This window comes from Aquarana catesbeiana, linkage group LG07 (assembly GCF_042186555.1).
Source record: "Aquarana catesbeiana isolate 2022-GZ linkage group LG07, ASM4218655v1, whole genome shotgun sequence".
Classification (NCBI taxonomy): domain Eukaryota; kingdom Metazoa; phylum Chordata; class Amphibia; order Anura; family Ranidae; genus Aquarana; species Aquarana catesbeiana.
The window spans coordinates 163,569,907-163,581,523 of record NC_133330.1 but is presented as its reverse complement, the minus strand read 5'-3'; the positions used below and the strand labels follow the sequence as shown (position 1 = coordinate 163,581,523).

The following is an 11,617-nucleotide window of genomic DNA, read 5'->3' as shown; positions in this document are numbered from 1 at the left end:
TAAAACTGCATAGGTGTGAATCCAGCCTAAGGGGGTAAAATCTTTTGAAGTTCAAGTGGATATTGAAATGACAGTACAAGTTACAGCAGACAGCTGAACACTGCAAAGGGGTTCATCCTGGGATGACCTGCTAAACCTGTGTACAGCACCAGGACGACTGCTGGTCTTCACAGGCTTTATGAGGAAGATCAATGGACAGATCTCCCCCATATTACAGTACGATATCGGAGGGCAGCTTGCTTGGAACCTCCATAAACTCAGCCAGGACACTACACGAGCGAGACTCCTCCTCATGACTTTCTGCCTCATACGTCACATGCTGAGCAAAGGACCAGGCGGGGCCGCTCTGTGTTCCCGCCATCAGACTCCGAGGCTCGTGTCTCTCTCCGTACAGTGAGCGGACACAATGCCACAGGTAGCCGCAGGATTTCCCTATGCTGAGGTGACAGGACCGGACACAGCGCACTGACTGCTGGGATTTGACGCCATTCATTTCTACAGAGACTGGACGGACTCACGTCACCATGTCACAGACAGAAGGTGTGGAGGAGATGAGGAGCTGGAGCCAGGAGACCTGCCGGAGAGAGTTACACACAGCTCTCCCCAAACTTCGTATATCCTGATGTGTATGACATGGGCACGGCGCTTTCTTTACTTTGGGCTTGTTTTCTTATGTAGAGGAAGCCCTGTAATCACTTATGTGTCCTCGGGGAATGAAAGGGAAATGTGGGCAGTGTGTAACCAGCAGATGAGGGGCCCATTCACACTGCTATGTGTTGGGCCCATGGCGTAGAGGAGACATTAGTGTTCTCTGTGTTCAGGTCACGTGGCTGTGCTGAGAAAAGGTGGACAAGCTGCATTTTTTCAAATCACCCCGCTGTATCACAATGCATGGCTCTGCCTAAAGGTGGATGAAGTGCCAGTTTGTGATGTTTCTATGAGTTTACGAAAGAGAACCGCATGAAGTGTTGTAACTGGTGCATGCGCACAGTTTACCTCAGGCCCCTTTCACACTTGTGCGACTTGGGGCTGCAAAGTCCTATGACAAGCCGTACCCCATGATTTCCAATGAGTACCATTCATATCTGTGCGTCTTCAAGTGGCAGCGACTTCAAAGTAGTCCTTGTACTACTTTGATGCGACTTGAGGTCCATAGACTTAAAGATTACACAGGCATTGCTTCAAGTCGTAAAGTGTGAAAGGAGCCTCATGGCACACCCCAGTGACTGCGTTAAAAAAGTACAGACCCTGACGCTTCTCTGGTTCTTGGGATGTTAAAGCCTAACTCCGGAAAAAATGATCCCTTGCCGTGGGGCTGTTCCTGCAATGCAAAGGTTAAAACGGTAGTAAACTGCAGCCGATTTAAAAAAACAAACCTGCAAGACAATGGCATATGGTGTCAGTATGCATTACATACTAGCACATTATGAAATTCTTACCTTAGACCGAAGCCCTCCAGCGTTCTGCTGACAGGGCTTCCATCTTCCCCCAATATGTCTTCTGGGTTTGCATGCGCCAGGCATCTGACTGGCCAAGCAGCGATGACCTCATTCCTGCACATGTGAGCAGGAGCCGTGGCATGGGTATGCCATTCATTAATTCGTGGCATGGGTATGCCATGATGTCACCAGCTGCATGCAGTATGAATATCTCCCAAACTGTGCAAGTTTAGAAGATATTTACTGTACCTACAGGTAAGCTTTATTATAGGCACAAGTTAAAAAGGGGGAAAAAACCCCTTCCACTTTAATTGCTCGTTTAGTCTAGGGGAGAGGAGAAACGCTTTTACTTACCTGGTCCTCCACTCTCTCTCAGTAGATGGCGCTACCCCACTCTGGTGGTTTACTGTCCCTTGGCATCAACACTTCTAAGGCAGGAATATGGACCCTGCTTTGGCTTAGATGATGTCTAGAGCGTGGGGGGAGAAGAGGCAACAGGGACCAGTTTAGTTGCAGAGTGAATCAGGTAATTCCTTTTTTTTCCTTTCCCCTAGACTGAAACAAGCAATTAACCCTTGCAATGCAGGCATAGCACCACTGCAAAGGATATTTTTTTAGTTGCCCAGAGTTGGGCTTTACATTTTTGTCTTCAAGAGCTCTGTGTTGCTGACACTCCTGGATGTGTCAGATGGTGTGTCCCAGCTATGCATAAACATCCCTTCTGCTGGGCAATATGTCACTGCAGGACAAACTACTTACTTATGGGCTGGCAGGAAGAAGCACAGTGACCAGTGGAGAAAACCCTTTCTTGCACATCTGGGAGTGTCAGCCGCAGTGCTGTTATCTCTTTAATGCTGACCTTCACCCTCTTTTTCTAGTTAACAAAATATTTAACCCTCCCCCTCTCTTCACACAATCTGAGACATTTTTATTTATTTTTTATTTTTTTTTAACCAGCCGCCGTTGTTATACAATGGCAGATTGGCTCCCCTGTGCAAATCAGCGTGCCTGTACGGCGGGCGCTTTAAGGGGTATAGGGAGCACGCACCCGCTGTGTGACGTAGGAGCTGATGCACGTGTCCGGTGGCCGCGATGTCCACTGGGCACCTGCAATCGCTCCTGAGAGACAGAAGGGAGGTCTGTCAATGTAAACAGACAGATCTCTGTTCTGTCAGGGGAGAGTAGACAGATCTGCTGTTCATACTGGGTATGGACAGCGATCGGTCTCCTCCTCCAGGCAGTCCCACCCCCCCCACAGTCAGAAATACTCCCTAGGATACACATTTAACCCCTTGATCTCCCCCTAGTGTTAATCTCTTCCAAGCCAATGACATTTATACAGTAATCGGTGGCTATTTTTAGCTCTGATCGCTGTATAAATGTCAACGGTCCCAAAAAAGTGTCCGACCTGTCTGCCGCAATGTCGCAGTCCCGCTAAAAATCGCAGATCGCCACCACTGCTAGTGAAAAGAAAAAAAAAAATGCCATAAATCTATTTCCTATTTTGTAGACGCTATAACTTTTGCGCAAACCAATCAATATTCACTTATTGCGATTTTTTTTTTTTTTACCAAAAATATGTAAAAGAAATATTAGCCTAAGCTGATAAAGAAATGGTTTTTTTTTTTTTTAATTGGGATATTTATTACAGCAGAAAGTAAATAAATATCAGTTTTTTTTTTTCAAAATTATTGCTCTTTTATTTGTATATCGCGTAAAAAAACAAAAACGCAGAGGTGATCAAATACTACCAAAAGAAAAAAAAGTGCAAAGTACAAAGTAAAAGTACAAATTTTGTTTGGGTACAGCGTCGCACGACCGCGCAATTGTCAGTTAAAGCGACGCAGTGCCGTATCAAAAAATGGCCTGATCATTAAGGGGGCAAATCCTTCTGGGGGGCTGAAGTGGTTAAATGAAGAAGCCAGTGCCTCCATTTTCTCACCTAGGCAAGAATTCCGGTGCTCAAAGCCTCCTAGGATACCCACGTCAAGAATCCCAGGACAGTGTAGAACAGATGCACAGGGTGTGTCATCAGGGGGCCAGGTGCAAGAACCTGGAAGAGACAGCCAGCCCAATGATGATGTACAAGAAGGAGATGGCAGCAAAAGAGAACGCTATACCATCTGAGCTTGTAAATATGTTTTTACAGCATAGAAAGAAGAGGAGGTTTACTTTTTCTTTCGGGGGGAGGGGGTGTTAGGTGAAGTTCCTCTTTACCCCTTGTCCACCAAGGTACGTTTATCGATGTAGCATGATAGCACTAACGTAAAAAAAATAAATTGAAATGAATATAAATAAAAAAGTACCTAACTTTGCTTTGCGCACACATCAAAATGTGCATGTAGGGTGTGTATGTAAACAATGATTGCATCACAAGAGTGATAATTCTAGAGCCATAATAATCCATGGTTAACTTTAACCTAATAACCCAGAAGGGTTTTTTGTAGCCTATAGACATTTTTCTGTACCAGTTTTTTTTTTTTTGCCATTTCAAGGCAATGCATAATTTCAACCACTTCACCTCCCAAACTTGTACAAACCAGAGCAATTTTTACATTTCTGTTAGGCCCCTTTCACACTGAGGCGGTTTGCAGGCGGTATTGCGCTAAAAATACCGCCTGCAAACCGCCCCTAAACAGCCTCCGCTGTTTGTTCAGTGTGAAAGCCCGAGGGCTTTCACACCGAAGCGGTGCGCTGGCAGGACGGTGAAAAAAGTCCTGCAAACCGCTTCTTTGGAGCGGTGTATTCACCGCTCCTTCACCGCTCCTGCCCATTGAAATCAATGGGACAGCGCGGCAATACCGCGGCTATAGCCGCGCTGTACGAGGGATTTTAACCCTTTTTCGGCCGCCAGCGGGGGTTAAAACTGCACTGCTAGAGGCCGAATTCTTCGGCCGAAGAACGACAGTACAGCAGCGCTAAAAATAGCGCTGTTGTACCGCCGACGCCCCCACCGCCCCAGTGTGAAAGGGGCCTTATGGACCTGTTTATTTGGCAGTGATTTTTCCATTTCTTAAAGTGGAACTTCACCTAAAAAGGGGAAGTTTGGCTTTTTCTGCTTCCTCCCCACCTCTTCCTTTACTTTTGAACAGTTATTTTTTTGGGGAGGGGAGCGGGTACCTGGTTTGGCAGGTAACCTCTCCTACTCCCGCTCAAATCCCCTAGGTGATCTGAATGGAAGTTCAGCCCCCCCCCCCCGTCCACAGCCTTCTGAGACAAGTTTCAGCTCCCAGAAGGCCGCAGGACCATTCACAAGGTGCAGTGGACAAATGAGAGAAGAACCAGCGCCACAGATATTAGTGGACAAAAGAGGAATTTAAATGAGATTGCTGCCACTCAATACCAGTGAATCACCGGTTCATAGGCAAAAAGCTGAAAAATCCTACAATCTCGTGATAATGAACTCCCTGCTATTAACACGTGAAAAAAAATCAATGCAACTCTCTAAAATCTGTGCCATTACCTGCAAAGTTAATCTGTCATATAACATCTAGATATTCTATATTCAAAGTGCAAATGCAAAAAAATATACAAAAAAGAAAAAATGTCACCAGAATCCCCAAAAATTTTTTGGTGCAAAAAAAATTATAGTTCATAAATCAAGTGCATACATCCGAAATTCATATATATCAAAGTATAATTCAGAAATAAAGTGCATTTATTCAAAACTAGAAGTCCATATTCTCAATCCCAGGAAGAATCAAGAACCAAAGTGTGATCCAAGATATCTTATTCATGTCAACACACACACGATGTGCTCCTTCACCATGAGTCCAACTCACCAGAAATTATGACACTACTCACATTATTCAAGTGTAATCCCGACACTAGGGAACAAACGCGTGATGGTTATGTATGCCTATTGGCTCCGGCTGCAGAGCTCGGTGAGAACTTTGAATGACGAAACTAGTAGGCCTGGCTAGGACGCTGACACCATCGGCCTTAACAGGGATTGTGCTCACGGCTTTCGTTACTGCAGCCAGAGCCGACAGGCATATATAACCATCACGCATTTGTTCCCTAGTGTTGGGATGATACTTGTATAATGTGAGTGCGTTAACCAAGTTTTAATAAACAAGCATTTTTTAAATGGTATCACACTATGGGGATCTTTCTTACTTTCCCCTAAAAATCCTTTGGTCTAATTCAGGAGCAGAACTGACAAGAGGACACATCATAAACAGGAGAGTGGATCTGCCTGGTATATAACACAGAGCGCGTTTGCTGGTTTATAATTTGACTAGCCATAGTTTCTGTTGAGTTTCTTTTGGACTTATGAGGAGCACATCGGGTGTATGATCACATGCATAAGATATCTTGGATCACGCTTTGGTTCTTGATTCTTCCTAGGATTCAGAATGTGAACCTCTAGTTTTGAGTATATGCACTTTATTTATGCATAATACTTTGTAATTTGGATGTATGAACTTGATTTATGAACTGTAATATTTTTTTTGCACCCAAAAAAATTGGTGGCACACATTTATTTTTGTATATATTTTTTTGCATTTGCACTTTAATTGTTTCAATGTAGAATATCTAGATTGTTATATGATAGATGAACTTTGCAGGTAATGGCACAGGGGTTAGAGGGTTGCATTGATTTTTTTTTTTTTTTTTTTTTTTTTTTTTTTTTTTCATGTGTTAATAGCAGGGAGTTCATTACCACAAGATTGTAGGATTTTTCAGATTTGCGCCGCTAGTTTTTGTTTTTCTTTCTTTTACAAGCTGCATATGCAGTGGTAGGCAGCTTGTGAAGCTGCAGGGAGACACAGCTGGCTTCCCTTAGTAAACATGGTGGCTTGCCTCAGTTAAGGTCAGTGTTCATGATTCAACAATAAGGCCCCATTCACACTAACGCGTTTTTTGATGCATTTTGCATTTTGCAGAAATGCACGGGAATTTTTTAACATGGGTTCCTATGGAACATGTTCACATCAATGCTTTTTTGTATCTCAGCGTTTTTGGAAAGGGTCGGGGACTTTTTTTCATGCAAAAAGCAGCGTTTTGCATGTAATGGTTTTCAATGGACAAGCATCAAAAACGCAAGTGCTGCGTTTTTGCAGCGTTTTTGATGCGTTTTTGGTGCGTTTTTGCCGTTTTTTATTTATTTATTTTTTTTTAAGACTGTAAAAAAAAATGAAAAAAAAAACAAAAAAAAAAAACGCAAATCGCGGCAAAAACGCGGCAAAAACGCGGCTCAAAAACGTGGCAAGCATGAAAAAAAAACCTCCAAAAACGCTCAAAAGCAACATGCATAGGTGTGAATCGAGCCTAAGAGACTGGGCAAAAATGGCATCCATGGGAGAGTTCCAAGGCGAAAGCCACTGCTGACAAAAAAATAACACAAAGGCTTGTCTCACATTTTGCCAAAAAATCTTGATTATCCCTAAGACTTTTGGACAAATATGCTGTGGAGTGATGAGACAAAAGGTGAACCTGTTGGAAGGTGTGCATCTTGTTACGTCTGACGTAAAACTAACACAGCATTTTATTAAAAGTACATCATACCAACAGTCAAACATGATGGTGGCAGTGTGATGGTCTGGGGCTGCTTTGCCGCTTCATGACTTGGATGTCTTGCCATAATTGATAAAACCATGAACTCTGCGCTCTACCAGAAAATCCTGAAGGAATGTCCCGCCCTCAGTTTGTGACCTCAAGCTCAAGCGCACTTGGGTTAGGCAGCAGTACAATTATCCGAAACACCAGCAAGTCCAAGTATGATTGGCTTAAAAACACAAAATTAAGGTTTTGGCGCGGCCTAGTCAAAGTCCAGGCTTAAATCTGATTGAGATGCTGTGGCATGATCTTAAACAGAACGTTCATGCTGGAAAATGTGGCTGAATTAAAACAATTCTGGAAAGATTGGACCAAAATTCCTCTACAGCAATATGAAAGACTCATTGCCAGTTATCGCAAACAATTGATTGCAGTTGTTGATGCCAAGGGTGACATAACCAGTTATTAGGTTTAAGGGCAATTACTTTTTCACATACTGCCAGGCAGATTTGGACAACTTTTTCCCTTAATAAATGAAATCCTAATTTTAAAAACTGCATTTCGTACTGACTTTGGTTATCTTTGTGTAATACTGAAAACATTTTGATGATCAGAATCATTTAAGTGTGACAAAAATGCAAAAAAAAAAAAAATCAGGAAGGGGGGAAATACTTTTTCACAGCACTGTAGCTGCTGACTTTTATTTTTTGGGGGTGGGGGACTGGAGATCCTCTTTAATATAGAAAAGTGATACACATATTCTTTTTAAGGACAAACCTGATATATATTTCATCATATATATTATGCAGTTCTTAGACAAAGGAACAATGCTAAAAAAGTCCCTTTTTTTTTTTTTACCCAGTATTACTGTAAACAAAAGGACATTTTTATTTAATTTGTCATTTGTTAAATAAGATTGATTCTAGTACAAAGCATTGCAAAATTTATTACAAATGAAAATTTTTTTTTTTTTCAATATTGCGCTTTTTTATTTTTTGTTTTCTTTGTTAATTTTTTAACAAAATAAAATTAACAAAACAAACATAAAGTTTAAATATTAATGGTTCATAATATAAAAATCTGAATATCTTCTATAGCAAGACTTCAGTTCCCAACCACTCCCGTAGAACAATCTCTGACAATTTTTTTTCTCTAGTAACTCTTCAGGCTCTGACCGTTTTTTCTGAAGAATTTCATATAATAAAAATTATATGTGGGCCTATGGAGACACCACTGGCTGCATTTGAGCCCCCATTTGCCTAATGCCGCGTACACACAGTCGGACTTTTCGTCTACAAAAGTCCGACAGCCTGTCCGACAGACTTCCTGCGGACTTTCGGCGGACTTGCAGCAGACTTTCTAACGAACGGACTTGCCTACACACGACCACACAAAAGTCCGACGGATTCGTACGTGATGACGTACACCGGACTAAAATAAGGAAGTTCATAGCCAGTAGCCAATAGCTGCCCTAGCATGGGTTTTTGTCCGTCGGACTAGCACACAGACGAGCGGATTTCGGGGTCCGTCGTAGTTACGACGTAAAGATTTGAAGCATGTTTCAAATCTAAAGTCCGTCGGATTTGAGGCTGAAAAAGTCTGCTGAAAGTCCGGAGAAGCCCACACACGATCGGATTACCAGCCAGCTTTAGTCCGTCGGCGTCCGTTGGACTTTTGTAGACGAAAAGTCCGACCGTGTGTACGCGGCATTAGAGGCAAGCACTTGTCTAGGGGTATGGAAGAATAGATTTACCCCCTGCACTGTGTTCAAAACGTACTGCTCCTGCAATCTGAAGCAAGTATTAAATTAACGACACCTGAAACACAGGTCACAAATGCAGTGTGTTTGCCTGCACAGATCTAGTTGCTGTGCATATTTTAACCACCTCAATAATAACTGGACGCTTTCACCCCCTTCCTGCCCAGGCCAATTTTCACCTTTCAGTGCTACCTGTCGGTCTTTGCATGTCATTTACTAGGTCATGCAACACTGTACCCAAATACATTTTTGGATGGCGAGGTGAGCTGTGTTCGGACAGTGATTTTTGGAAGTATTGCTGAGCCCATGCAGTAATGTCCATCACAGAATCATGTCTGCTTTTAATGCAGTGCTGTCTGAGGGCCAGAAGATCATGGACATCCAATATTGCGCTTTTGGTCTCGTCCCTTGCATACAGACTCTCCCAGATTTTCAGAATGTTTCATGATATGTACTGTAGATGATGAAACATTTAATCAAGTCTTATTTAGTCTTTGCAATTTTTCGTTGAACATTATTCTGAAATTGTTCAACAATTTTTAGACCTAGCTTTTCACTGATTGGTGAACCTTTGGCCATCTTATCATTCTGAGACACTTTTACTCTCTAAGATGCTCTTTTCTTTATACTCAATCATGTTACTGACCTGTTTCCAGTTAACCTCATGAGTTGCAAAATGTTCTTCCAGCTCTTCCTTGTTCCACCTACTTTTCCAGTTTTTTGTTGCCCTGTCCTAACTTTTTTGAGACACGTCGCTGCAATCAATTTTTTTCTATTGTGAATAAAATATGGGTTTATGAGATCTGCAAAGCATTGCATTTTGTTTTTATGTAGATTTCACACAGCATCCCATTTTTTGGAATTGGGGTTATGTGTTTAAAACAATGTATAAAACTGACAAAATATATAGTGTGCAGTCTTTCCTTAATTAATTCCACTCCATGTTTCAGGGTTCAGATAGCTGGGAGGAGATGATTCGTAAGTAGACTAAAACTCCTCGCTACTCTCAAAATCTGTATACTTTCGCTTACATATGTAGACTTATAAAGTTGTCTTCTGTTCCAGGGCTGTTTAAGATTGTTACAGAAGTGCTTCTACCACACATCAGCCTGGAGGAGGTGGAACACGGTGTATTTTCACAACTGCTGCCAAAGGTATTGTGTCACTTTTTGCAAAGCACATCAGTTAGTTTTGGACTGTGTGTGGAATGGTTTGAAACCATATTTTTTTTTGCTGTTTCTTTAGTCATTGCATAGATTCTACCTCCATTCCTTTGTGGACATTAAGTAGGTAACTAATATCTCAACAAAGGGGACACCGACAGTAATAAAACCTGATTTTAAATTTAGAACAGGGAAGATTTATTGCTATCTGTGTCCCTGTTGAGGAGATCATCTAACTTCCTTTTTAGTCATCTGGATAGGAAGCAGATTAAAGTGTCCCCGATGGGAACATGATCAGCAATAAAAACCTAATAGGGGCCCATAGGTCTTCCCCACTGTTAATCAAATATTGGCTGGAGTTTGGTTTCAAAATTCACTGAGTCTATAATATTGAATACAGACTACACAAAACTCCCATGATGCTAAATTAAGTGCAAGAAATGCCTAAAATGTTGGGCCCCATGGAGATGACAGTTTGTGTTGTGCCTGCTTTCCTGCAATGCACCAGTGCTTTGCATTTTCAGTCAAATACTCTTCCATTACAGCCCTGGTCACATGGAAATCAGGATGTCATGCAACTGTGTGGGACTGAGACTAACAGCTGACATTGGAAGCCCTGCATAGGTTGTCAGTTTGGGCCTGTAATGTAAAAGGAAAGGGACTGCTGAGGAGAAGAACATTTTGATAAAGGAAACAAAATTTGTAGAAGCTAATGTAAGTTCATTTGTGACTTATATTAAATGAATGATTATAATTGTAATTGCTGTCTGCATACGATGCTATTCACACTTTAGCAGTGTTACTATGCATTAATGAGCACAGGTTTATTCGATTTGCATGTTAAACTGAGTTATGTTAAGGCATTTGAAAACAGACACACACCATATTTCCAATAACCAAAATAGATGTACTGCCATTCTGACAGCTTTGTAGACATCAGATACCTGTTTCATAGCTACACTTCTATATGAAAAATGTTGTGCAGCCCACCATCTGAAACTATTGTATTTAAACATAAAGTAAAGTGATGTGACTTCATAACACTTTTCTGTTTGGCAACAAGGGCAGAGCTGATCCAGCCAGCAATAGGTCACTATTAGAACTGATCTATTGCATAGCTGTATAAGAGGGGGAGGCTGGATCAGGTCACCACCTTATCTACACCCTCCTTCACCCTTGAAAAAAATGTGTTCTATAAAGGAAAATTAATCAAATTTGTAATTTAATTTAATCAAAAAAAGATTCCCTCTCCCAATTAAAAACCAGGTCACAAAAAATACATTGCATGTTTTGGATGACATTTGCATTCATTGTGTAAGCATCAAATACAGTATCTCACAAAAGTGAGTACACCCCTCACATTTTTGTAAATATTCTATTATATCTTTTCATGTGACAACACTGAAGAAATTACACTTTGCTACAATGTAAAGTAGTGAGTTTACAGCTTGTATAACAGTGTAAATTTGCTGTCCCCTCAAACTAACTCAACACACAGCCATTAATGTCTAAACCGCTGGCAACAAAAGTGCGTACACCCCTAAGTGAAAATGTCCAAATTGGGCCCAATTAGCCATTTTCCCTCCCCGGCTTCATGTGACTCGTTAGTGTTACAAGGTCTCAGGTGTGAATGGGGAGCAAGTTTGTTAAATTTTGGTGTTATCGCTCTCACTCGCTCATATTGGTCACTGGTAGTTCAACATGGCACCTCATGGCAAAGAACTCTCTGAGGGTCTGAAAAAAAGAATTGTCGC

At 41.6% G+C, this 11,617-nt stretch overlaps 1 protein-coding gene across 6 annotated transcripts in view; it reads left to right on the top strand.

Annotated features, from left to right (window-relative positions):
• The first annotated feature begins 313 nt into the window (after window positions 1-313).
• Window positions 314-11,617, top strand: part of FIRRM (FIGNL1 interacting regulator of recombination and mitosis) — a 399,519-nt gene continuing 388,215 nt past the window's right edge. For all 6 annotated transcript variants that reach the window (XR_012235300.1, XM_073592830.1, XM_073592831.1 and 3 more), the window contains exons 1-3: window positions 314-614; window positions 9,639-9,678; window positions 9,766-9,854. Coding sequence is in view for 5 of the 6 variants with exons in the window: in XM_073592830.1 (XP_073448931.1) it covers window positions 525-614; window positions 9,639-9,678; window positions 9,766-9,854 (219 nt within the window). In the remaining variant the exon portion in view is untranslated. The remainder of the gene's footprint in view (window positions 615-9,638; window positions 9,679-9,765; window positions 9,855-11,617) is intronic.